This window comes from Gopherus flavomarginatus, chromosome 6, assembly GCF_025201925.1.
Source record: "Gopherus flavomarginatus isolate rGopFla2 chromosome 6, rGopFla2.mat.asm, whole genome shotgun sequence".
NCBI lineage: Eukaryota > Metazoa > Chordata > Testudines > Testudinidae > Gopherus > Gopherus flavomarginatus.
In genome coordinates, this window is record NC_066622.1 from 31,927,010 (window position 1) to 31,953,609 (window position 26,600).

Below are 26,600 nucleotides of genomic sequence, written 5' to 3' on the forward strand. Positions count from 1 at the left end.
GGGAGGAAGGGGTGGGGGAATTGGTTTCAACTTCATCAAAAATCCCAGGAAAATGAAAAAAAAACATTATTTGGTTTTGTTAAAAAAATAATTAAAATTAATTTCTTTCACTTTTGGGTTTCGTCAAAAATAAACAGAAATTTTCAGAAAGAAATTGAAATATTTTGGTTTTGGGTTCCTAAAAGAAAAGTGGAAAATTTCAAGAAAAATGAACATTTTTCATATTCAGGTTTTGCTAAAAATAAAAAAAATAATTTGGAGGGGAAAAAAAACTTTAGTTTTGGGTTTTGTAAAAATAAATAAAAAAATCAAACACCCTGGAACTTTTAAAAAAAAAAACAAAACAAAAATTTGCATTAGCTTTGAGCATCTGTTTTAAATGAATCACTTTTCTTGATGATGCTGCAAACGCTATTTATTTATTTTCTTCTTTTTTTTTTTTTATTAAGATCAAGAGATACACTCAAGGATGAACTACAAATGAATGTCCTCCTACATTCCACATAGCCAGATCCAGCCAAACAAGTGAGCTAAAGAGAGAAAAATGAAGAACATTTTTTAGCTTTTATATCTTTTATTATTCTGTTCCTGCTGGAAGTATTTATACAGTGCGACTGGCTAGAAAGCAAAAGGGAAACATGTCCCAGCTGCTCTGCACAGCATCTCCCTCTAGTTCAACATCCCATATAGCTCACTGCAAGAATCCAACACATGGTGCCCACGCTGCAAATATGAGTCTGACATTGCCTGTGTAGTCAAACTGTCCACTGAACTGAGTGTATATGGGAAGGGGCTAGTGATCTGGTCTAATGTTCATAGCTAGAGTAGTCTGAGTGCAGTACACACATTAAGAGGTTTCGTTACACAGCACTGCTTTGAAAAGGCTCCATTGCTCACCGATTAAAGGCCAGGCCCCAGCTGGAGTTACTGGAGCTCTGCTGATTTACACCAGTTGAAGATCTAGCCCATTATTTCATAAGATAGGGTAGTGATGAAGACTTATAACCTGAAGCACAGACAGGTAAAGCAACCCGCTGAACCTCACATAGCAAAGCTTGTGGCAGAATTAGGAAGAGAGCACTGGAGTCCTAGTGCTACATCCTACCCCAACTCCAACCACTAGACCCTATTCCCCTCCCAGAGCCAGGAGCAGAATCCAAGTCCTCCCTCCTTTTGCCATTGGACACCACTCCCCTTCCAGAAGACAAATCAGGAGTCCTGGCTCTCAGCTCTAACTCACCAGACAATATTCTTCACCTAGGAACAGCGAACTTCCTGCCTCATGATAGGAGGAGAAAACAGAATAGATGAACATGAGGAAAAAACAGGCACATCTCAAATTTCCCGGGACAGATATTCCTGCATAGTGATTTACTGGTGAGATTCTCATTAAATGGTTGCATCCCACTGTATCCTGTTAACTGTTTCTCCAACTTTGCACAGTTGTAACTACTTTTTTCTATTTCACAAGGCACCCTTGCTTTGCTATCACTATTTGTATTTCACTTGTGTCAAGGGGCCCCCACTGAAATCAGGGCCCCACTTTGACAGCTGCTGCACAAACAGCTAGTGAGAGACAGTCGGTGCCCCAAAGACCTTGCAAACTAAATAGAAAAAGGAATTATTATTATTATTATCTCCATTTTACAGATAGGGAAACTTAGGCACAGAGCAATCAAGTTACTGTCTCTTTCTATGTGTTTGCAAAGCACAATGAAGTTCCAATCTCAGTTGTTCAATAGGTGCTACCATAATACAAACAATAATTAATAATAATTGATAAATACACCTCATCTTGCACCAGCAGAAAGCTGGGTGAGGTGTGTTCCTACTTTAACATCTGTGGCCCAGATCCTTAGCTGGTGCCCAGTCAACATAGCTCTGTTGAAGCCAATGGAGCTCAACTGATTTACATCAGCTGAGGCTCTGGCCCATGTAGGATTCTATGAACATAAATTTGCTTTTCTACAGGACTTTGTGCTGCTTGTTAATAATGAAACTGTTAACCCTTTTGTGACCCGAGCAGTTAAGCAATTTTTGGGATCCTGCACATTGTTTCCATTAGGAGGAGCAACTGCTGAAGTCAGGTATTTCTTTTATGCAATCCTGCTTATGTATGAAGTATGCAGTAAGTCCTGTTTCCCAGAACACCGCAGGAATCAAACAACAGGAGGCAGTTTCTTTCTCACAGTTCTGTGATGCTCTGTACCTCAGGGGAACACCCTACACCCCCACGTTCATCTTTATAAAATGATTGTGTGGTATCCAATGCAAAGTTTGTCACGTTGGGTGTCTTCGGAAGGCTCATGATGCACTGAGCACAGTTGTTATAGTGATGTTATAGTAATTGCTACAGTAATGTTATAGGTTATAATTTCATGTATATAATTATGAGGCTGAAAATGTATCCTCATGGCTTAAAGCAAGCCCAGGCAAAAGCTCTCCAAGAACAGAGAGGAAGTTCACACCTCATCAGGGCAGATATGGGACAAACCCAGTCCAGCCTCACAGGAACAAAAGACACTGGCCTATGCAGCAACAAAAGAATCTGTTGGACTCTCGAGGGAGTCACCCCTCTTCCTTTGGTCAGTTTGGAACTGTGATGGGTACTGCTCACCTGATTCTGAAGGGGGGGGGAAACAAAGAGGGAAGAAAGGACATGATAAAAGGGAAAGACATTTGCCATGCTCGCTCGCTCTCTTCCATCTACATCTACAGACACCACACCAAGCAACCGAAGTGCTGATCAAAAGGGAGCGCCTGGCTGCCTGTGGTGAGAAGCATCTAAGTTTGTAAGGACACTGGAAGTGTTAAGATCAGCTTAGAAAGTGTTTTGCTTTTATTTCATTTGACCAAATCTGACTTGTTTTGCTTTGACTTATAATCACTTAAAATCTATCTTTATAGTTAATAAATTTGTTTGTTCTACCTGAAGCAGTGTGTTTGGTTTGAAGTGTGTCAGAGACTCCCCTTGGGATAACAAGCTGGTACATATCAATTTCTTTGTTAAACTGATGAACTCATATAAGCTGACAGCTTCCAGTGGGCATAACTGGACACTGCAAGACGGAGGTTGCTAGGGTTGTGTCTGGGACCAGAGATATTGGCCAGTGTCATTCGGTTGCAAGTAACTGGGAGCAGCTTCCATGCCAGAGGCTGCGTGTGAACATCCAAAGAGTGGGGGTTCTCACAGCAGAGCAGGGTAAGGCTGGCTCCCAGCATCAAGGATTGGAGTGACCTAGCAGATCACTGGTCCTGATAACACCAGAGGAGAACGTCACAAGTTCCAAGCCTCTTTCCAACCAGTATTTAGCCCCAAAGCTCTCTCTCTCTTGGCTTTTTCTCACAGTGATGCTACCAGTGTTTCCTGTGGCTGTGTCTTTAGTTTTCTGATGCTTCTCTCTCCCACGCAGACACAGTTTCCCAAATAATGCCCAAGTCCCTGTGTTTACTGTATCAATCACCAGGGCCACATGATTCAGCTCCTACTCAAGCCTTACCATATATCTGTGCTTTGGATGGTGGCTTCCATTGTTTCAGCTACCTGGTTCCATAAAGGAGCTTCATTGCTTTTTACACGTATCCTGAGTGAAAGATGGTTATTACACTCCCCAGCTTCAACTAGGTTTAACTCTACCCATAAATAGGGTTATATGCTTAACAAAAAATGGAGGGAAAAGGATTGTATGTGAAAAGTGAAAATTTTTAACAAAAGGTTAAAAAATATGGGAAAGGATCTATTTATTGTAACAAAGGAATATTATTGCAAAATCCTGAGCTAAATAAAGGAGTTTATGTTGGAGTTTAAAATATTTTCTTGCAGTGAAAATGCTGTACAATTTCAGAAGCCCAATCGTGTATTCTGAAAAGGGATCTTGGTTTCGGTCACTGCAACTTGGACTGCAAGAGACAAGAGTAAAGGAAAAGCTCCAATTAAAATAATAACTTGCAAAGGTACAGCTCACCTTACCAAAGGACCACAAAGCACTTCACAAACTGGTCTGAATTATCACCCCTCTATTTTCCTGGATAAGGCAAAAAGTTATTTACTGCAAGATCTCAGGGTGAATCCGTGACAGAGATGGGAAAATAACCCAAGGGTTCTAGTTACTAGTCTCTTGCACTAACCACTAGGCTCTGTTTACCATCTAGAGCTGAGAACAGAACTCAGGAGTCCAAAATCCCAGCCCACATCACCACTCTGCTCCAATCATTAGACCTCACAACTGCAACGAGAGCCTGGAACAGAACCCAGGAGTCCTTCCTCCCAGCCCACCTGCTCTAGCCATTAGACCAGACAATGCATTGTCCCCTGCCACATACATTGGATGCAACTTCTGCACTACCAGGAAAGAGGCACTAACTGTTTTGTAACTTATAGCACCTCTGAATATGGCCCAATGGGAAAAAGAGATGAGAAAAGGAGGATGAAATGGGACAAAGTGGCCTAGGGACATACAAGCTACAGTGGGCCAGATCCCAGCTGGTGCAAATCAGTGTAATTCCACTGGAGTCAATGGGCCCAGATCCCCAGCTGGTGTAAATTGGTTGTACCTCCAGTGGATATAAACTGGCATAGTTTCCTCATCTTTAAGGGAGTGATTCCGAATTACAGCAGTTGAGGATCTGGCTTTTCACTGGGATGTTCAGTTTATGCAAGCAGCCAGCAAATGCCTCAGTGACTAGCATGAGCTGAGTGGATCACTGCAGGAACCCCACATGCTGGCAGTGCTACAGAGACTGCTGGCATGGCCTCTCCCCTCTTTATTTTCATGTCAGGAGCCCAGAATTGCCTGCTCTGGTGTGAAAACCTCTTCTGTTTTCTGGCCAGCAACATTTACATTCATTCGTCTCAGTTTGCACTGGGAAAGGGTGAATGTATTAAGCTTGCTTTCAAACCCATTAACACTCCAACATTATTTCATGTATATCTATTTCTCTCCCCATAGCTTTTCCATAGATTTTTTTTCCTTTAAAAAAAGGAAAAAGTTTAGTGAAAATTTCTATTTTGTCAAAAAGCCATCATGCATGAGGAAGAGAAGCAGTCACATGGAAAATAATATAATTGTGCCCTTTTTGCAAATGGGGAAACTGAGGCACAGCAAGATTAAATGACTTGCCCAAAGCCACCCAACAGTTCAGAGCTGGAAGCAGAAACAAGCTCTCCTGAATCCCTGGGCAGTGCTCTATCCAGCTGAGCACATCTCCAGCATTATTACAGTGTTCTGGTAAGACTCTGTTAGCTTGTAGGAAACCTGTTTTGCCTTGTTGGAAGGTTTTTAATTTTTTCTTGTTCTGAAACAAGCCCTTGGCTCTGTTCCTCATACCAGGAACTGCAGGAAAGGCACCATGTTTACATTCCCCAGTCACAATGTTCTGCTCCAGGTCCTGGCTGCATGGTGGGATCACATTAGCTCTTGTTTATTAATTTGCTAAGTGAGAGTTCTCCTAACTGGGTCATTAAAGGGGCACTCAGGGTTTGCCTGCTGGGCTTTTGATGCAGTTGTTGAGTCAAGGGCAAAGAGGTTGCAAGTTCTAATGAGAGAAGTTGAACAAGTCCCACCTTCTCTGTCCTCAATGTGTTGCTGTCATAGCCTGATCTCCACTGATCCGGCAAGATTTCTGGACAAGTTACTTGGTGAGAGTATGATCCATTGACCCACAGAGAAAAGCAGCTGTAGCCTATTAAAGACATTGCTTGGTAGCAACATAGGAAGCAGGTAAGTCTATTTTACCAAGGTTTATATTTTAATTGTATGGGGCCAGATTCTCAGTTCCATTGTAGATCAGTGCCTTTTTACACCAGCAGAGGATCTGGCTCATTGACTCGCCCCGATTTAGTAAAATAGGGCTTGAAGTGTATTGACTCCAGATTTACGCTGATGTACATGAGTCAGATCTTCAGCTCGTGTAAAGCAGCACTGAAGTTAGGGGAACTACAGCTGAGCATATAGCTCATTGAATCTCTCTGATTTTGTAAAATAGGGGCTTGAAGGGGAGTGATTCCAGATTTACGCTTGTGTAGATAGGCCAGGTGGTGTAAATCAGCATAGCCTCATGACTTTCATTGATAGCTGAGTTCAATTCTATATCCTGCCCCGCAGCACTATGGATACATGGAAACTCCTGCTGAACTATGTGGAATTCCAAAATGTTGGCCATCTGCACAACAAGATTTGCTCCACAGCGCAAAATATATCAGGGTTGGAAAACTCAGATTTAAGGGCATATTTTACCTGGCTCTCCCTTGACATGCTTTCTCCAAAATTCCTCTTAAAATAGTTTTATTTTTAGATTAAGCCCTCCAAACCAAGGGGAACTTTCCCTAACTAAACAAATGAAACCCAACAAAAGATAAACTAAAAGTGCAGCAGAACCACAAACAATCTACTTCTTGACATAGCGCTCAGCTAGGCACAGCATTCCCAACCAAACCATTCCATCGGGCTTCTGGGATTCACAATCAACTTGGAATTGTCTAGTATCCAAAAGAGACTGTGGATTAGTTGTGCACGGAATGACCTAGAATTTTTGCATCTGGTTTAATTGCATCGATATTCTGATTAGCTGCTTATTTAATCAGCAGATCTTTAACGTAGCCAAATCAACCGCTCGGTTGTAGGAATTTGCTTTGAGCTATTGCTAGATCCATTGCAACTCTTTCTGTCTTTCCAGTGTAGATTGCAGATTCTGACAAGACTGTGAGTGGATGTCTAAGCAAACACAAAGCTGTGCGCATCTGTGAGTAAACAGCAGTTGCATTCTTCTATTTACATCTGCACATTGTTTTGGGTGTGCATCTATTTCACAAAACAAGCATATTCAAGGTGTTGGAGTCTTCTGGTCTGGGGCAACATGACTTTTGCAGAACTTTTAGAGCAGGTCGGCAGTATGGGCCGTTTCCAAATTATCCATGTTACGTTACTGGTCCTGCCAATATTACTGATGGCCAGCCACAACATCCTGCAGAACTTTACCGCTGCTACCCCTGGGCACCACTGCCATATTGCCATTGTTGCTAACTACACTTGTGATGACAACTTTACTGACGTCCTATATTGCCAGGAGCTCCTCAGGATCTCCATCCCCGTGGATGGGAACCAGCAGCCAGAGAAGTGTCTCCGATTCATCTCCGCCCAGTGGCAGCTCCTAGACCCAAATGCCACAACAACCAATGGGACTGAAATGGACACGGAGCCCTGTATGGATGGATGGATCTATGACAAGAGTGTTTTTACTTCCACCATCATCACCGAGGTAAGAAAAATTCTCCTGGCAACAACTGGCTAGTGACTATGCTGAACCAGATTGCTATCTGGTGACCACCAGCACAGTTTCATTGAAACCAACAGAGCTACAATGATATCCACCAGATAAGGATCTGTACTAGTATTGTGGTAGTATCTGGACACCCCAGACCCTGCCACATTGGGTACTGCACAGATCCTGACCAAGATCAGGGCCACATTTTGCTAGTTCCTTCAGAAATCTTGTTGGAGTTTGGGGCCCCCATTCTCACTATGACCAAGTTTGCTGGACTTGTCTCCCTCATGCTTTCTCACTGAGATGGTGTTTTCTCTCACATTTGCAGTGGGATCTAGTGTGTGGCTCACGGACATTGAAACAGATGGCTCAGTCGATCTATATGGCGGGAGTCCTGGTGGGAGCGATTGTGTTTGGAAGTCTCTCTGACAAGTAAGACACCTGTCACTTCACTTAGGTAGGGTGCACGAGATGAATGACCGGGAGGTAGTGGCCCAGTTCTAACAGTTTCCAGCTGTCTTTACCAGCACTTATAATCAGAGAGGAAAAGTGGCCCAGTGGTTAGGGCACTCACCTAGAACTTGGGAAAACCTGGGTTCAAGTTCCTACTCTGCCACAGACTTCCTGTGTGACCTTGTGCAAGTCCCTTACTTTCTTTGGGTTTGAGTTCCCCATCTGTACAATGGGGATTGTAGTGCTGCCCTACCACAGAAATGGAGGTCATACTGTTTCCCCCAGAGTGATAACACAGCACTCTAGCCACAAGCCCATCCTGCCTATTAGCGGATAGCCTTGGTTTTCTCTGCCACAGGTTTGGACGGAAGTCACTCTTGATCTGGTCCTGTCTGCAAATGGCCATCACCGGCTCTTGCGCTGCTTTCTCATCTAACTTTACCATGTACTGCGTTTTTCGCTTTCTGACTGGAATGGCTCTGTCGGGGATCAACCTCAACTGTGCATCCCTCTGTAAGTACTGACTCAAGCAAGCAGCGAGTCTTTTGGGGTTTTCCAGGATGTTTCCATTAAGAGGAGAAGTTATTGATGGAGCCAGGTATTTCTCTGGTGCAATCCTGGTTATTTACAATGTCTTGTTTCCCTGTTTGCAGCACGAAACAAACAGCAGGAGGCAGTTACTTTGCTCACTGTACCAACCCTTTTCCAGCCAGCACTCTGCCCCAAAAGCTCTCCTTCCCAGTATTTTCTCAGGCTCACTCTACCAGGACTTCTCTGGCTGTATCTCAGGCTTCTTTGTATCTCCCCTGTTATTGCTGCTTTTCTCACACACAAAGACACACACAGCTGCACCGGTCCATGCTCCAGCCCCAGTGTTTGCTTTATCACTGTCCAAGGAACCCCCATGGGCCACATGACTCAGCATCTGCTCAAGCCTTGACATGTGCCTGTGTTTTGGGTGGTGGCTCCTATTGTTTCAGCTATCTGGGTCCGTAAAGGAGCTTGATTGTTTCTTACTTTTATCCTGAATGAAAAGTGGCAGTTAGGCCCACCAGCTCCAACCCCTCAGCATGACAGTAGGCAGTGCTGCCCAGAGGATTCAGGAGGCCTGGGTCAAAGCAATTTCGGGGGCCCCTTCCATGAAAAAACAGTTGCAATACTATAAAATGCTATATTCTCAAGGGAGTCCCTGCAGGGTCTGGGGGCAAATTGCCCCACTTGCCCCTCCCCCCCCACCCCGGTGGCCCTGACAGTATCTTCCTACATTAAGATAAAGAGGATGTTGAGGAGAATGAGCATTACAAAATAATGCATGTGACAGAAACGCTAGATGAGGCGGTATTCACCCCTCAAACAGCTTCTAGCCTGAACAGCAGGGTGGCCACACCTCGGCGCCCCAGTCATGGGTCAGGATCCCACAGAACTAAAAGACAGTCCCCCCTGCAAAGAGCTTGAGTCTAGAGCTGGGTGATATTTTTTTGCTGAAACTTTTTTCCATAAAATATTTCGCGAATTCGTGTTGGTTTAGCCACATTGTTCATGTCGAAAACGAATCAGAAAAAGTTGAAACGTCTTAATTTTTTTGGTTCAAAATGACTTTTCATTTCAAAATGTTCTTGAATTTAAAATGTTGACAGTCAAAACAAAACAGTTAATTTAACCCAAAACGAAACTTTTTTCAGCTCTTTGATTTGCCCAAAATTTAAAAAAAAATAATAATTCTGGTTGGCCCCAAATGAATTGTTTTCTGGTTTTTTTCCCCTTTTTCTTTTTTGAAGCTGCCACCAAAACAACAAATTCATTATTCTCCCTGCTCTGCTTAAAGTTCCACTTAAAAATCAGGCCATTTGGGGTGGATTTAGGTGCCCAGGTGGTTTTGAAAGCTCAGATTGGTGTTCTCTGGACTCTGACTCTCTTCCCCCTTTTATCTCCTCCCCCAGCTGTGGAGTGGACCCCTACCAAACTCCGGGCAGCAGTTGGCATGGTGATAGGATATAGCTACAGCATCGGGCAGTTCATTCTGGCTGGGCTAGCCTATGTCATCCCAGATTGGCGCTGGCTGCAGCTGGCTGTTTCGGTGCCCTATTTCATCTTCTTCTTCTATGGCTGGTAGGTGTCGTTCTAACTCGTAAACCTTGCCAGCATGGGGACCTCCCTGTTGTCCCTGATGAGGACCAAGGGGTTCTGGACGGTATCCAGACTGCAAGCTCTCGGACACCAGGCATGTCTCTCACTGAATGTCTGTCCAGCTCTTGGCACAGTGGGGGTCCCAATCCAAGGTGGCACTGATTGTTATTTTTCATATTATGATGGCATCTAGAGGCCTCATCTGAGGTCAAGGTCCCACTGTGCGACCGACACACACTGAGAGACAGGCCCTGTCCTAAAGAGCTCACAGTCTAAATAGAAAAAGGAAGGGTTATTATTCCCATTTTACAGACTGGAGAGCTGAAGCACAGAAATATGGAGTGACTTGCCCAAAGTCACATGGGGCATCTGTGGTAGAGTAGGGAAAAGAACCCAGGTTTCCCAAGCAAGTGTCCTACTCACAAGACCATTATTATTATGGTAGCCCCAACAGACCAGTGCTAGGAGCTGTATGGACACTGTTCCTACCCAGACACGCTTACAGATGCAACAGATGATCTTTGGGCGGAGAACCAGCTGGGAAGTGATTTGCCAAAGGTCACAAGACAGACAGTGCTACACCCAAGAAGAGAACCCAGCGATCCTGCCTCCTAATGCTGTACCCTACCCATTTGTCATAGTATAATTCCCAACTCTGGACCTTAGCATCCAGGATATGGGTACTAGCCTAAAGTCCTCTAAGCTTAATTACCAGCTTAGATTCTGTAGCGCTGCCACCAATCAGGAATTCCAGGGCCTGATACCCTCTGGTCCCCCCAAACCCTTCCCTGGGGACTCCCAAGACCCAGATTCCTTGAGTCTCAAAACAAAGGGGAATAAACCATTTCCCTTCCCCCTCCTTTCTCCCTCCCAGCTCTTTCCCGCCCTGGGTACACTAGGAGACCACCGTGATTCAGCTTCTTGAATCACCACACCGAGAGGAATGTTACCTTCCCCCTCCCTTCTTCCCCGGAGAGAGATACAGAGATAAACACAGACAGCAGGTTTTCCTTCCCTCCTCCCTTTCCTTTCTCCCACCAATTCCCTGGTGAGTGCAGACTCCCTTCCCTGGAGTCTTACAAAGATAACCCAAAAAAATCAATTAGGTTTTAAAAAAGAGGAAAACTTTAATAAAGAAGGAAAAAACATAAAAATTGTCTCTGTAATCAAGATGGTAAATATACAGGGTTTTTATAGCTTATAGACAATAGAAAGCAGCTTTCTCCAACAGAAACACAGTTTAAGCTACTTCCAGCAAGTACACATCTGCAAATAAAGAAAAACAAGTTAAAAGACTATAACTGCCTTTGTACTTACTCACTATTCTGAATAGATAAGAGACTGTAGCAGGGAGATTGGCAGAAACCTAGTTGCACTTCTAGTCCCATCCAGGACCCAGAGACCCACAAACCCAAAACCCACAAACAAAGGCTTCCCTCCACCTAGATTTGAAAGTATCTTGTTTCCTGATTGGTCCTCTGGTCAGGTGTTTGGGTCCCTGTTTGTTAACCCTTTACAGGTAAAAGAGACATTAACCCGTAACTATCTGTTTATGACACGCCCCCCAAATCGCAAACAGTGGGGAACCTCACTGGCGGTGATTTGTTCCTAGAACTTTAAAATGAACAGATTAATACAACACATGCATCTTTACATATACTAATACATATGCAAACTACAAGACTTTCTACATTTTAAGGACAATTTTTAACCAGAGGATTCTGGGAAACTTTCACGGGAGAGTGCATCAGCTACTTTGTTAGAAGCTCCTGAAATGTGTTGTATTTCAGAATCAAAATCTTGGAGAGCTAAACTCCATCGAAGAAGTTTTTTGTTGTTGCCCTTGGCAGTATGAAGCCACTTTAGCGCAGCATGGTCAGTTTGTAGCTGGAACCGCCGTCCCCAAACATATGGGCGTAGCTTTTGCAGGACGTACACAATGGCGTAGCATTCCTTTTCACTGACTGACCAGTGACTTTCCCTCTCAGACAGTTTCTTGCTGAGAAACACGACAGGGTGGAAGTTGTGATCCGGTCCTTCCTGCATGAGAACTGCTTCTATACCATACTCAGATGCATTGGTGGTTACTAGGAAGGGTTTGTCAAAGTCCAGGGCCCTTAACACAGGGTCAGACATGAGCGTCGCCTTAAGTCGGGTAAAGGCCTTTTGACACTCATCAGTCCACTTAACTGCATTTGGCTGGGTCTTTTTAGTCAGGTCGGTCAGTGGAGCAGCGATTTGGCTGTAGTGCGGTACAAATCGCCTGTAGTACCCAGCCAAGCCTAAGAAGGATTGGACCTGTTTCTTTGACTTTGGGACAGGCCACTTTTGGATAGCATCCACCTTGGCCTGTAGGGGGTTTATGGTTCCTCAACCACCTGGTGTCCCAGGTAAGTCACTCTGTTTTGGCCTATTTGACACTTTTTGGCCTTAACAGTTAGTCAGGCCTGCCTGATGTGCTCAAAGACCTTTTCCAGGTGTTCTAGGTGTTCGGGCCAGGAGTCAGAAAAGATGGCCATATCATCGAGATAGGCAACTGCATATTCGCCCAGTCCTGCTAGTAGACCATCTACCAGCCTCTGGAAGGTGGTGGGTGCATTTCGCAGCCCGAAAGGAAGTACATTAAATTCATACACCCCCGCATGGGTGATGAATGCTGACCTTTCCTTGGCAGGTTCATCTAGCGGTACTTGCCAGTACCCCTTGGTTAAGTCTATTGTAGATATGAATTGGGCACGTCCCAACTTCTCCAATAGCTCATCAGTGCGTGGCATTGGATAGTTGTCTGGACGAGTTACCACATTTAGCTTACGGTAGTCCACGCAAAAGCGTATTGCCCCATCTGGTTTGGGTACCAGAACCACTGGAGATGCCCATGCACTGGTAGATGAGCGGATTATAACCATCTGTAGCATGTTCTGGATATCCCGTTCTATAGCAGCTTGGGCATGAGGAGACACCCAGTAGGGTGGGGTTCTAATTGGGTGAGCATTACCTGTGTCAATGGAGTGGAATGCCCGTTCAGTCCGTCCTGGGGTGGCTGAGAACAATGGGGTGAAGCTAGTGCACAGCTCCTTGATTTGTTGCCACTGCAGACGTTCCAGGGTGGTTGAGAGGTTCACCTCTTCCACGCCACCGTCTTTTTTCGCTTCGTAGTAGACACCGTCAGGCCACTCAGCGTCATCTCCTCCCTGGACTGTAAACTGACAAACCTGTAAGTCTCTGGAATAAAAGGGCTTGAGAGAATTAACATGGTACACTCTGGGCTTTAGGGAGGAATTGGGAAATGCTATGAGGTAGTTAACAGCTCCCAGGCGCTCTTGGACCGTGAATGGCCCTTCCCATGATGCTTCCATCTTATGGGCCTGTTGCGCCTTCAAGACCATAACCTGATCTCCTACCTTGAAGGAACGCTCTCTGGTATGTCTGTCATACCAGGCCTTTTGCTCTTCCTGAGCATCCTTTAGGTTTTCTTTAGCAAGGGCTAAAGAGTGTCGGAGGGTGTTTTGTAGGTTGCTTACAAAGTCCAGAATGTTAGTTCCTGGAGAGAGTGTAAACCCCTCCCATTACTGCTTCACCAACTGTAATGGCCCCTTAACCTGGTGGCCATACACAAGTTCAAACGGTGAAAACCCTAAACTGGGATGTGGTACAGCCCTGTAGGCAAAAAGTAACTGCTGCAACACTAGGTCCCAGTCATTGGAGCGTTCATTGATGAATTTATGTATCATGGCCCCCAAAGTTCCATTAAACCTTTCCACCAGGCCATTGGTTTGATGGTGGTACGGAGTGGCAACCAAGTGGTTCACCCCATGAGTTTCCCACAGTTCTTTCATGGTCCCTGCCAGGAAATTAGATCCTGAATCTGTAAGGATGTCGGAGGGCCAACCTACCCTGGCAAAAATGTCTGTTAGGGCCTGGCACACAGCTTTAGCCCTGGTGTTGCCTAGAGCTACTGCTTCTGGCCATCGGGTAGCAAAGTCCATGAAAGTCAGTATGTACTGCTTTCCTCTGGGTGTCTTTTTTGGGAAAGGACCCAGAATATCCACAGCTACTCGCTGAAATGGGACTTCAATTATGGGGAGTGGCTGGAGAGGGGCCTTGACCTGGTCTTGGGGCTTCCCCACTTTTTGGCACACCTCGCAAGACCGGACATACTTGGCAACATCCTTGCCCATCCCCTCCCAGTGGAAGGACTTCCCCAACCGGTCTTTGGTTCTGTTCACCCCAGCATGGCCACTGGGATGATCATGGGCTAAGCTTAGGAGCTTTTCCCGGTACTTAGTTGGAACCACCAACTGTTTTTGCGGATGCCAGTCTTTCTGGTGTCCACCAGAAAGAGTTTCCTTGTATAAAAGTCCTTGTTCTACAACAAACCGGGATCGATTAGGAGAGCTGAGAGGCGGTGGGGTGCTCCGTGCCTCCGCCCAAGCTTTCTGAAGGCTGTCATCTGCTTCCTGCTCAGTTTGGAACTGTTTTCTTGAAGCTGGAGACACCAGTTCTTCCTTAGACTGTGGACTTGGGCTTGGTCCCTCTGGAAGCGATGTAGGTGATGGGGTTGTTTCCGTTGCTGGTGAGCCGCTCTCCGCTGGTGCACCAGGGGGTATTTCAGGCTCTGGCTGAGCCTCTTGGGTGTGGTTGTCTGCTGCTTCTGCCAGTTCAGGCTCGCTGGCGCCCTCTGGCATTGGGGTTGAAGATGGATTTGCAAGCACTGTCGTCAGTGCTGGCAACGGTTCTGGTGCTGGCTGCTTTTCCAGTTCCTGGTCTGGGACTGGAGGCACTGTGGCTGTTTTAGTCATTGGCAGGGGATCCGGGTCCACTACCTCTGTTTGGGTCTCTGGTAACACAGACGGGGCCTCTGTGGATGGCTCAGGAACAGGAATGGGTCTGGAAGCTTGCCGGGTTTGGCTGCGGGTAACCATTCCCACTCTCTTGGCCCACTTCACCTCGTTGGCCAAGTCTTCCCCCAGCAGCATGGGGATGGAATAATTGTCATAAACTGCAAAAGTCCACATTCCTGACCAGCCTTTGTACTGGACAGGCTGTTCAGCTGTAGGCAAGTCTACAGCTTGTGACATGAAGGGGTAAATTGTCACTTGGGCCTTTGGGTTGAAGAATTTGGGGTCCAGCAAGGATTGGTGGATAGCTGACACTTGTGCCCCCGTGTCTCTCCATGCAGTAACCTTCTTTCCGCCCACTCTCAAAGTTTCCCTTCGCTCCAAGGGTATTTGAGAGGCATCTGGGCCTGGGGATCTTTGGTGTGATGGTGGTGTAATGAACTGCACTCGACTGGGGTTCTTTGGCCAGTTGGCCTTGATATGTCCCAGTTCATTACATTTAAAGCATCGCCCAGCTGGTCACTGGGCCGAGGTGGGTTACTGGAGACTGGTGAGGTGGAAGAATAGGGCGTCTGTGGCTTTCCTTGGGTTGTAGGTGGGGTCTTTGGCTGCCCTCGGTTATAGAGTTTATTGTCGGTGTGCCCCCTGGGGTATTCGTTCCCCTTGACAGTAGGTTTTTTCTTTTCTGTTACTTCCATCCATTTGGCTCCAATCTCCCCCGCCTCGATTACCGTTTTGGGCTTTCCATCTAGGATGTACCTTTCTATTTCCTCAGGAACACCATCTAAGAACTGCTCCATTTGTATCAGGAGGTGCAGCTCGTCCAGATTGTTAACCTTTGTTCGTGATATCCAGGCTTCATAATTCTTTGCAATGTGGTAGGCGTGTCGGGGGAATGACACATCTGGTTGCCATTTTAGGGCCCTGAACCGCCGACGGACATGTTCAGGTGTGATCCCCATTCGGTATCTGGCCTTGGTTTGAAAAAGTTTATAGTCGTTCATTTTCTCCTTAGGCATTTCAGCCGCCACCTCTGCTAAAGGTCCACTGAGCTGTGGTCTCAGCTCTATCATGTACTGGTCTTCAGGGATGCTGTACCCAAGGCAGGCTCTTTCAACATTTTCTAAGAAGGCCTCAGTGTCATCACCAGCCTTGTAGGTGGGAAATTTTGGGGGATGTGCAACAACAACTTGAGACGGGTTGTTAGGACTGGCTGGGTTCTGTTGCTTAGCCTTTTCTAATGCCAGAGCCTGCTCGTAGGCCTCCCTCTGAAGTTCCAACTCTTTCTCTTTTATTTCCAGCTCTCTCCTGTGGGCAGCCTCTCTTTCTCTTTCTCTCAGCTCCATCTCTTGTAGTTTTTTTTTCCATGTCTCGCCTGTGGTCTGAATCTTTGATTTGTTCCTCTGCCTCCAGTCTGGCTCGTTCCTGTTTCAGGGCATCCTTGGTAGTCATGGTTCCTGCTTTCTTGTGTTGGGGTGCCCTCTGGTGTTTATTGCCTGAACTGCGGCTTTTCTGTTGCTTCTCGGGTTGCCTAGCAACAGTGCCTCTAACTGGCCTTCCCGGATAAAACTAGAACAAAAAGAAACCTTTCATTTGCATGTGTGTTCTGCTGGTGTAGTTGACTCACAGCTGGAGTTCTATTGTCTAACAAAAGACCCTTGTTAAACTTAATGGCCTTTGCCTGAGGCAATCTCTATGCACAGCCAGAACGGAGCAAGGAAAAAAAAAATCTCTGGCTGTAGTTTTGAAAAGCCTCTCTCTGCTACAAGCAGCTAGCAGATAAAAAGAAAAATAATAATCTTACTGGCTTTTGGATTCTATTATACCACCACCACCACCACGTCGTAGTATAATTCCCAACTCTGGACCTTAGCGTCCAGGATATGGGTACTAGCCTAAAGTCCTCTAAGCTTAATTACCAGCTTAGATTCTGTAGCGCTGCCACCAATCAGGAATTCCAGGGCCTGATACCCTCTGGTCCCCCAAACCCTTCCCTGGGGACTCCCAAGACCCAGATTCTTTGAGTCTCAAAACAAAGGGGAATAAACCATTTCCCTTCCCCCTCCTAGCTCTTTCCCGCCCTGGGTACACTAGGAGACCACCGTGATTCAGCTTCTTGAATCACCACCCCGAGAGGAATGTTACCTTCCCCTCCCTTCTTCCCTGGAGAGAGATACAGAGATAAACACAGACAGCAGGTTTTCCTTCCCTCCTCCCTCTCCTTTCTCCCACCAATTCCCTGGTGAGTGCAGACTCCCTTCCCTGGAGTCTTACAAAAGATAACCCAAAAAAATCAATTAGGTTCTAAAAAAAGAGGAAAACTTTAATAAAGAAGGAAAAAACATAAAAATTGTCTCTGTAATCAAGATGGTAAATATACAGGGTTTTTATAGCTTATAGACAATAGAAAGAAGCTTTCTCCAGCAGAAACACAATTTAAGCTACTTCCAGCAAGTACACATCTGCAAATAAAGAAAAACAAGTTTAAAGACTATAACTGCCTTTGTACTTACTCACTATTCTGAATAGATAAGAGACTGTAGCAGGGAGATTGGCAGAAACCTGGTTGCACTTCTAGTCCCATCCAGGACCAGAGAGAACAACGCACAAACCCAAAACCCGCAAACAAAGGCTTCCCTCCACCTAGATTTGAAAGTATCTTGTTTCCTGATTGGTCCTCTGGTCAGGTGTTTGGGTCCCTGTTTGTTAACCCTTTACAGGTAAAAGAGACATTAACCCTTAACTATCTGTTTATGACACCATTAGACCACATTACTTCTCAACATGCTCCTTTAGCCTGAACACTACATCTATTCTAATCACACAAAGACAGAGGAGTTTGGAAATTTGCCCTGAACTTAGGGTGACAAAATAGCAAGTATGAAAAATTAGGACACTTTTTTCAGGGGGTGGGGGGAAGAGTATAGTTGCATATATAAGACAAAGCCCCTGATATTGGGACATTGGGTCACTTTACCTAAACTGCAACAGACTCTTTCTGTATCATACATAGGTTGGGAGCCCCAGGTGTCCTGAGTCTTTTCAATAGGTTTAGTGTTTCTCATGGTGAAAAGGACCCTGTTGTAATGAACATACAGGCAATTCTTTATTAAGCTGCTGGACAAACACAGCCCTGGGGTTCCCCTAGGTTCTCCACCCTGAACTTCCTGGTGTCACCACATGGGGTCATCGTAAGCCCTACCCTGCGCTAAGGCCAATGGCAGGGAAGCTGGCTACCATGTGCCCTTCTGGTTCCAAACAGGTGGTTCACAGAGTCAGCCCGCTGGCTTGCAACAGTTGGCAAACTGAACCAGGCATTAAAGGAGATGCAGAAAGTGGCACGAATAAATGGACGAAAGGAAGAAGGGGACAAACTCAGCATAGAGGTGAGGAAATGAATAGGCTAAAACAAAAGGCTGTAATACATGGAACTTATGTGCGTGCCTCTCACCCTGTGATTGCCAGAGGGAAGACTGACACACAGAAACATACCATAGAGTGAACTCACACACCTCTTCTCCAGAGAGGAAACACACACACACACACACACACACACACACACACACACACACACACACGGGTAAATAATGGATTTTTTCGATTATTGGCAATTCCAAAAAGTTGTGAAAAAAAATTGTTTCAGGTCAAACTGAAAACAAATTTTTTCAACGTTTTTGGCAAATCGAAAGGGAAAATGTTCAGTTCAGGCCAAATTTTCATTCACCATGAAATGACACTTTTTTATTTTGAGCATTTTTTAACATTTACAAAAAATATTTATATAAAATTAAAGGAAATTTCAAAACAAAAATTTGCTTCAAATAAAAAAATCAAAACATTTCATTTAAAAAATGTCAAAATAAAACATTTCAATTTGCTGATTGTTTTTTTTTTAAAGTTTCCAAAACAATTTGGTAAAATTGACACAAATTTGCAATTTGTTTTGGTGTCACCAAATCTGCATTTTTCACTGAAAAAAGTTTCAACCAAAACATTTTGTCCAGTTCTAGACAGGGACACATGAACGCTTGGTGCCAAGAGGGTAATAAATATATAAACTCCCAAGCCCAGAAATCAAGTCCTATAGTTCAGCTATAGCTGTTGTAAAATAATAGCAATAAAGAATCCAAATAAAACATATCCAGGCTTTAACAACTGCAGTAAAAGAGACAGTCAGGTGTGCTGACAGGGTGATCCCCTTAGAAATCTAGCACATGGATTGCTGTCTGGAAATGTAGGTTGCTAAAGGGGATGTTGGAATGGGAATTCTAGCATCTGAACCTCTAAGGTGCTGAGAGACCTCATAGGATGCGCTCTTCCGATCCGTAGGAGGCATTCAGTGCCTCGCACAATGCCCTAAACAAGGAGCCCTGTGCTATGATAGGCCCACTGGAATTTGCACTTCCTGCTCTATGCCTCTTCCCTCAGCTACCTGCATCTCCCAGTGGTAGCCAGGGGTACTGCAGCCTGAAGACTGGCTTCCCCAGTGGTGGCACTCAATATTGCTGCAGCTCCAGACCTCAGGGGTTTACATGGATAGCAAGAATCCCCCAAGTTATAACTGTAAGGATTTAAATAACCAAGGGTTTGGGGAAGCTATAAACTCTCCTGTGTCTCTTCCGCATAGGACTTGAGAGCAAGCCTGCAAAAAGAAATGTCCTCAGCTAAATCCACCCACACAGCTGCTGATCTGCTGCGCACACAGTCTGTACGTAGGATATCCTGCTGCCTGTGCTTCGTATGGTAGGTGGTTTCATTCAGATGCAGAGGGAGACAAGGAGGGTGGAAGGGCAGAAAATAAACCAGGGGTGTTTATTATGATGGTACGACCAGCTGAGATCCGAACGCTGTTGTGCTTGGTGCTGTACAGTAGGACGAGACAGGGCCAGGCCCTACCTTCAAGAGTTTACAATCTAAATAGACCAGAGGTAGGATTATTGTCCCCATTTTTACAGAAGGGGAACTGAAGCACAGAGACACTAAGTGACTTGCTGAAGGTCATACAAGGAAGTCTGTGACAGAGGGGAATTGAACCGAGGTCTTCCAAGTCCCAGGTTACAGAGCATTTTACAGCACTCCCAGTGGCAACAGGCAGTACTGCACCCTGCAGACTATTTCCATTGTACCATGCATTTTTGTGTCGCCAATGACAGGTTCTCCACCAGCTTTGCCTATTATGGGCTGGCCATGGATCTGCAGAATTTTGGGGTCAGCATTTACCTCATCCAAGTGGTATACGGAGCTGTTGACATCCCTGCAAAGCTGATTGGTTTCTTCATGATCAGTTTCATTGGCCGGAGAGTCACCCAGGCTTCTGCTCTCATCCTTGCAGGGCTTGCGATCCTGGCCAACATATTTGTGCCACAAGGTGAGGCCCTGGTGCACTATCGATCTGCATGCTCTGATTTTAATCAGCATGTATTAGCATGTATATACATTTAGCATACATAGAATTTAATTAGCATATATGCAAGATACAGCAAGAGTGATGTTGCAAGAATGGTCTATAAAAGCGATGTCTGTATATTAAAGGTGGCTGAAAATGTTTTCATCCAAACTGTTTTTCAACAGAAAATTGGGGGGTTGGCTAAACTAAGTTTTATGTGAAAGGCATCAACTTCACACCGAAAATTTCAACTTTTCAGTAACAAAATGAACACCCATGGCACTTCTCCCACCCTCCAAATTTTAAATCTGAAATGCTGGGGTCCCTAGCCAGACTACATCTCCCATAATGCCATGCAGCTGCCATGATTCACCACTTCCCCTCTCTTTACTTCCCTGCACTGGTTCCTTCTTCTCTATCATATCAAATATAAGCTACTTGTCTTCACTCTCAAGACCTTTCATGACCTATCCCTACCTGCCCTAACAGCTCTCATTCAGTATTAAAAGATCGACTCCAATCAGTCCATGATATCAGTTTCTATCACCCACTTGTTACATTTTCAAACAAACACCTTTGTGCTTTCCCCCATGCTGCACCTCATGTTTGGGAAAAGTTCCCCATAAGCATCAGCAAAATTAACACAATATCCTCCTTCAAAACAATCCTTAAAACTCCCTCTGCCTTGAAGCCTACAAAAAACTTGACAATGGTTAGGCTGCTGGTGTGCTGAAACCACAGCCTATCATGCTGACCAGTAGTGTCTCATTGTTTCCTTGTGTTACTCCATGGTGAACCAAGGGTCACCCAATGAAATCAATAAGCAGCAGATTTAAAACAAACACAAGGCAGGACTTCTTCACACAACGCACAATAAACCTGGGGAACTCATTGCCAGGGGATGCTGTGAAGGCCAAAACTATAACTGAGTTCCAAAAAGAATTGGGTAAGTTCATGGAGGACAGGTCCATCAATGACTACTAGCCAAGATGGTCAGGGACACAATCCCAGGTTCTGGGTGTCCTAAGCCTCTAAATTGCCAGAAGCTGGAAGTGGATGACAGGGTATGGATCACTTGATAATTGCCCTGGTCTGTTCATTCCCTCCAAAACATCAGACATTGCCACTGTCAGAAGACAGGATACTGGGCTAGATGGATCATTGGTCTGACCCAGTATGGCCGTTCTCAGATATTTATCTGTCTGTATCCTGTCATCACTTGTCTTATACTTAGATTGCCAGCTCTTTGGGACAGGGACTGTCTCTTTCCTGGCCCATGACTGGGGCTCCTAGACACTATGATAATACTAATAATAAATAATATGGTGAGGCCACAGTGCAGCCTGGAGATATAATCTGACAATTCAAAAGCAGGACAACAATTAATTTTCAGTAAAAAAGACATTTTTCTTGGAAATTACGTTTTGACCAAAAAAAAATTCAACCTGTTGTAATTACTGACTCTTTTTACAGAGTTTGGGGCGGGGAGGACTCAAGGACAGAGAGATTAAGGACTGTGTTTGCATGTCTACATTGTGCCAAGAGCTGAGCCCCAGCAGCACCTATAGATGTCATCCTTTCCCTCCCCCTAGATCTGCAGACCCTGCGCACTCTTTTGGCTGTGTTTGGAAAAGGTTGCCTGGCTGCCTCATTCAACTGTGCCTTCCTCTACACAGGAGAGCTCTACCCCACCGTGATTAGGTATGTAGACGCAAACACCCCTTAAGGAGTCCTATCTGGGCTGCTGGTCTGTGCTGCAGTTTTCACCCTGCATGGTTAACCTCAAGGAGATGGCAATGACAGAATGGCAGCAAGAGCTCTGGTCAGCTGAGCCACTGGGTTTCCTACAGCTGTTAGGAGATGCAAATCAAAACGAATCTATTGGATAAGGCCAGACTGAATGAATGTCTAGGAAGGAGTATGGCAGAAAGAGATCTAGGGGTCATAGTGGACCACAAGCTTAATATGAGTCAACAGTGTGATACTGTTGCAAAAAAAGCAAACATGATTCTGGGATGCATTAACAGGTGTGTTGTAAACAAGACATGAGAAGTCATTCTTCCGCTCTACTCTGCGCTGGTTAGGCCTCAACTGGAGTATTGTGCCCAGTTCTGGGCACCGCATTTCAAGAAAGATGTGGAGAAATTGGAGAGGGTCCAGAGAAGAGCAATGAGAATGATTAAAGGTCTTGAGAACATGACCTATGAAGGAAGGCTGAAGGAATTGGGTTTGTTTAGTTTGGAAAAGAGAAGACTGAGAGGGGACATGATAGCAGTTTTCAGGTATCTAAAAGGGTGTCATCAGGAGGAGGGAGAAAACTTGTTCACCTTAGCCTCCAATGACAGAACAAGAAGCAATGGGCTTAAACTGCAGCAAGGGAGATTTAGGTTGGACATTAGGAAAAAGTTCCTAACTGTCAGGGTAGTTAAACACTGGAATAGATTGCCTAGGGAAGTTGTGGAATCTCCATCTCTGGAGATATTTAAGAGTAGGTTAGATAAATGTCTATCAGGGATGGTCTAGACAGTATTTGGTCCTGCCATGAGGGCAGGGGACTGGACTCGATGACCTCTCGAGGTCCCTTCCAGTCCTAGAGTCTATGAGTCTATGAGCATATCTTATTCTACGGCTTTCTGACAGGACGCTGCAGACAGGCAGGTTAGAGATTAGATTAGATATGCAAGTTGTGAATAAACAACATGGAGATTGTACCTCAGAAAAGGCAAACTCAGCTCAAGGCCGGTTCCCAGCCACTGATTGTTATCTTCCCAGCCCCTGACTGTTCTCTCTCCACGGCAGACAGACCGGAATGGGGTTTGTGAACACCCTGGCTCGGGTGGGCGGCATAGTGGCCCCACTTGTGCAAATGACCAGTGAGTACTTGCCGTCCCTGCCGCTGATCATCTATGGAGCTGCCCCTATTGTATCCGGCATCACCACCTGCTTCCTACCTGAGACACGTAACATGCCATTGCCGGACACCATAGAAGATGTTGAGAGGCAGTGAGTAATTTCTGCGACCATTCCGGACAGCTAGTGGAGAGGAAGTACGGCCAGCTGGCTAGTGCAATGGGCTGGGGATCAGAGAGATGGGATCTATTTCTAGCTCCATCAGCCTGAGCTTAGGCAAGCCCCTTCCCCTCTCTATGCCTATTTCCCAGCACATCCTTTGTCTAGTTAGATGTTAAGCTCTTCAGGGTCTGTCTCTTAGTATGAGTCTGTGCAGCACAATGGGGCCCTGACCTCACCAGGGTCTGTGTAGCACCCAGCACAATGGCGCCCTGATCTCAATGAGCATGTGTGTAATCAGGTGTTATCAGTGAGCGGGGCTCAGTTTTCAATGGAGTCCTTCAAAAAATGTAAACACTAGCTTGAGCTCCAACCCAGAAATCTGGAAAACTGTACACACCACCCTTGGCAGATAATACTTCCCCACTTGCAAGCACTGAGTGTAAGGGTTAAAAAAAAAAGCTTTATGAGGGTGGGGGAAGGGGACAACAGAACCAACTTGAGAAAGCCAGCAATTAATAAATCCACACCCCCCCCAACACACACACACACACCGAGTATTTTGGCAGTGATCCCAGCCTCAGGCCTCCTTTCACAGTTGTGAGTGGCTCAGACATTCCAGCCACTTCCCTTCTCAGCATCATCAATCACAGTTTACTGCCCAGGGCTGGTGAGTCCACAAATTCTGGCTGTGCTGCCTGCACTGCCACCAGACCCAGTTCACATAATTTCAGCTCTGCTTGCTAGGCAGAGAGGTCTGCACCAGAGTCCCTCAGATACACGGCTGCTACTCTGTCCAGCTACCACACTGCCCTGCCCACAGCTAACAGGAGCCTCTCTCCTTTTTTCATGAGGCTCCCTTACCCAACGGTGCCTGCCTGTGGTGTTGGTCAGGATGACCCCCTCGCTCACCATGATTGGTGCTGTTCATTTGTGCTTTCATTTCCCAACAGGGTCAACAGCATTTTATTGCTGCCAGACTCAAAACTTAAACTATATTTTAACCCAAATGCCCACAAATTAGCACAGAACTGAAATGCAAATGAGGCCTGGCTCATTCGGTCATTTCTCTTTCCTCATCAACAGATGCTTGCAGAGACCTCCCATCCCATGGTGCCCCTGTCCATCTGGAGCTCTTAAGCAGCTCTGGTGTCAAACAGGTGTCAACAGTCAGCTCCCTCCTCCCTAGGGCTTCAGGCCACAAGGATTAGAGGCATAACACCCAGCACAGAGGGCCCCGATCTCAGTCGGGGTCTGTGCAGCACCTGGCACAATGGGGCCCTGATCTCAGTCAGAGTCTGTGCAGCGCCTGGAGCAATGGGGGCCTCAATCTCAGTCACGGTCTGTGCAGTGCCTAGCACACTGGGGCCCTGATCTCAGTCAGGGTCTGTGCAGCACCTGGCACAATGGGGCCCTGATCTCATTCAGGGTCTATGGGGCCCTTACTGGGGGTTGTCTTCAGGCACTATCATAATGCAAAGTATGGGCCATAAGAGGGAAAGTGACATGCCCAAAGTCACTAACTCACTGAGTTAGTGGCAGGGCTGGGATTGCCATCAGTTCTCACTCTCTCATCCTGTTCTTTAGATCAGCACTTCTCAATGTTTTCTATATCAGGACTCTGCACTGGCATCTAGCCAGGACTGGAGCTGGTTGTGAATTTTCCAAAGAAACCTTTTTTTGGTTGGAAAATGCCAATTTGTCAAAAACAAAGCTGTTTGTGGGAAAGTATCAGTGTTGGTGAATTGAAAAACATTTTTTAAAAGAATTTTTTCAACATTTTCAAAACAAAAATAAAGTGGTTTTCTGGTTTGAAATGATTTTCCACTCAGAAATTTAAGCTAACGGTAAGAAAAACAAATTAAATAAGAACTTTATCAAAATCAAAACAAAATGTTTCAAAAGTGTTGAAATGAAACATTTTAATTGCTTCAAAATGAATTGTTTTCAGTTTCTTTATTTCTGACAATTTTTGAGGTTTTGACTTCTCAGCCCAGTTGGGGACAGGAAAATTTTTCAAAACTCAAATATATTCATAGGACATGACAATCATTCCCCTTGCCCCCACCCGAGCCAAGACCCTGACTCCTACATGGGAAGGAGAAGGTGATCTTGACCCATTGACACCTGTTCTTTGCTCGCCTAGGGGTCCCAACTCCAGGGCCTCTAGGTGGAATCCATGCTGCATTATGGGGGGTGGGGGAGGTAAAAGGGAGATAGTGTAATTCACAGAGCTATTGGGAGGTTTAGCTAATCCCTTTGTACAGAGTCATGACTTGCTGTGATGAAAAGGTGAAAAGAAAGGCAGCGTTGATATATAATCATGTGGTCTCTTCTTATTCCCTTACAGGAGAAGGTCCAGAGTGATTACAGATGTAGGACGGGAAGACAAGGTTCCGCTGAAAGCCTCCAGATTGGAACCACTCAAGGAAATAATTTAAGGAGAAAAACTAAACAGACTCTAGGTCTTGATAACCAATTAGTCAGATTAAAATCAAACACCCTTGTCTTTTACCGGCTCAGGTCAGAGATTGCTTCTGTGGGAGGGGTATTCATGAGACATTATATCAGCCTTTTGTACCCACTTTCAGAAAAACTAATAAAGTCAACTGTGCCTCCAAAGGTACAAGCCGTGGCTCCTAACATGAGGTGGCAGCGTAAGACTGGACACAGCATTGGGCTGGAAGTCAAACAACCTGGATTCTGATCCTGGCTCAACCAGTGACATTGGACATGTGTCTATTGCTCTTCCCACAGCGAAACCAGTGTGAACAAACCACGCTGGTCCAGTTGGGTCCCAGATAACAGTGTCTATTTAACAGGGCTAGCCAGAAAACGGGAATTCTGTTTAGCACAATAATTTCAGAGGTTTCATATCAGAACAAAACCAAGACCCTTCAAAACATTTCATGGAAACAGAGAGCTCCATCCCAGAAGAGATAATAGCTCAGGCAAAGTAGCAACCTAAACCTTGTTCTTCTAACAAGTTCCCTAACAACCAGGCTAGTAAGTCAGTGCTTCTCACTCTCTGCAGGGACTTGAACCTGACTCTTCATGACTGCTGAGTACCCTGGCCATCAGATTTTTCTGGGGTGTGCCTCGCTCACTCTCTCATTTTGATCAGAAATTCCATCCTGGACCTGAGAAACCCTTCTGACAAAACTTTGGTAGAAACCAAAAAGTTTTGGTTTTGACAAATTGGCAATTTCCCACAGAAAATTCTCACTCAGCTCTTCTCTTTAGTACATGCAGCCATTCAAAGCCTAGCTACATAGATACCATTGCTCTGAGTGGCTTTGAAAATACAGAACCCAGCGAAAGCCTTTAGAGGGATCACAGACTAGTTAATTCTGCTTTATTCCTGTACACTACACTCTGCAAGTCACTTCCCCACTCCATGCCTCAGTTTTCCCTCCCACACTTTGTCTATTTAGATTACAAGATTTTCAGGGCAGGGACAGCACCCTACACAGTGGGATCGTGATTTCTTATTGCTACTGAAATATGCATAAAACCTTACCTGT

The 26,600-nt window shown here is 45.4% G+C and overlaps 1 protein-coding gene across 3 annotated transcripts; it reads left to right on the forward strand.

Moving 5' to 3' along the window:
• Nucleotides 1-5,562: 5,562 nt before the first annotated feature.
• On the forward strand, nucleotides 5,563-25,685 carry SLC22A6 (solute carrier family 22 member 6). Of its 3 annotated transcripts, XM_050960862.1 has the most exons (12): nucleotides 5,563-5,720; nucleotides 6,676-6,741; nucleotides 7,066-7,257; nucleotides 7,592-7,695; nucleotides 8,075-8,229; nucleotides 9,657-9,825; nucleotides 17,944-18,067; nucleotides 19,309-19,424; nucleotides 19,835-20,049; nucleotides 21,660-21,768; nucleotides 22,867-23,070; nucleotides 25,427-25,685. In XM_050960862.1, the coding sequence occupies exons 3-12, from the start codon at nucleotides 7,186-7,188 to the stop codon at nucleotides 25,515-25,517; spliced, it is 1,359 nt and encodes a 452-aa protein (XP_050816819.1). In that variant the 5' UTR covers nucleotides 5,563-5,720; nucleotides 6,676-6,741; nucleotides 7,066-7,185; the 3' UTR covers nucleotides 25,518-25,685. The 3 variants fall into 3 exon arrangements, with proteins under 3 accessions (XP_050816819.1, XP_050816816.1, XP_050816817.1); XM_050960859.1 differs by having other exon boundaries at nucleotides 6,676-7,257; XM_050960860.1 differs by lacking the exon at nucleotides 22,867-23,070 and having other exon boundaries at nucleotides 6,676-7,257.
• Nucleotides 25,686-26,600: the final 915 nt, after the last annotated feature.

What these genes read in the sequence shown, in the direction of transcription:
- SLC22A6 (XM_050960859.1), top strand. Translation starts at nt 6,856, where the DNA reads ATGACTTTTGCAGAACTTTTAGAGCAGGTCGGCAGTATGGGCCGTTTC. An exon ending in ATCTTCTTCTTCTATGGCTG is followed by an intron (nt 9,826 to 17,943) that starts GTAGGTGTCGTT and finishes GGTTCCAAACAG; the next exon opens with GTGGTTCACAGAGTCAGCCC. An exon ending in CTCTACCCCACCGTGATTAG is followed by an intron (nt 21,769 to 22,866) that starts GTATGTAGACGC and finishes TCTCCACGGCAG; the next exon opens with ACAGACCGGAATGGGGTTTG.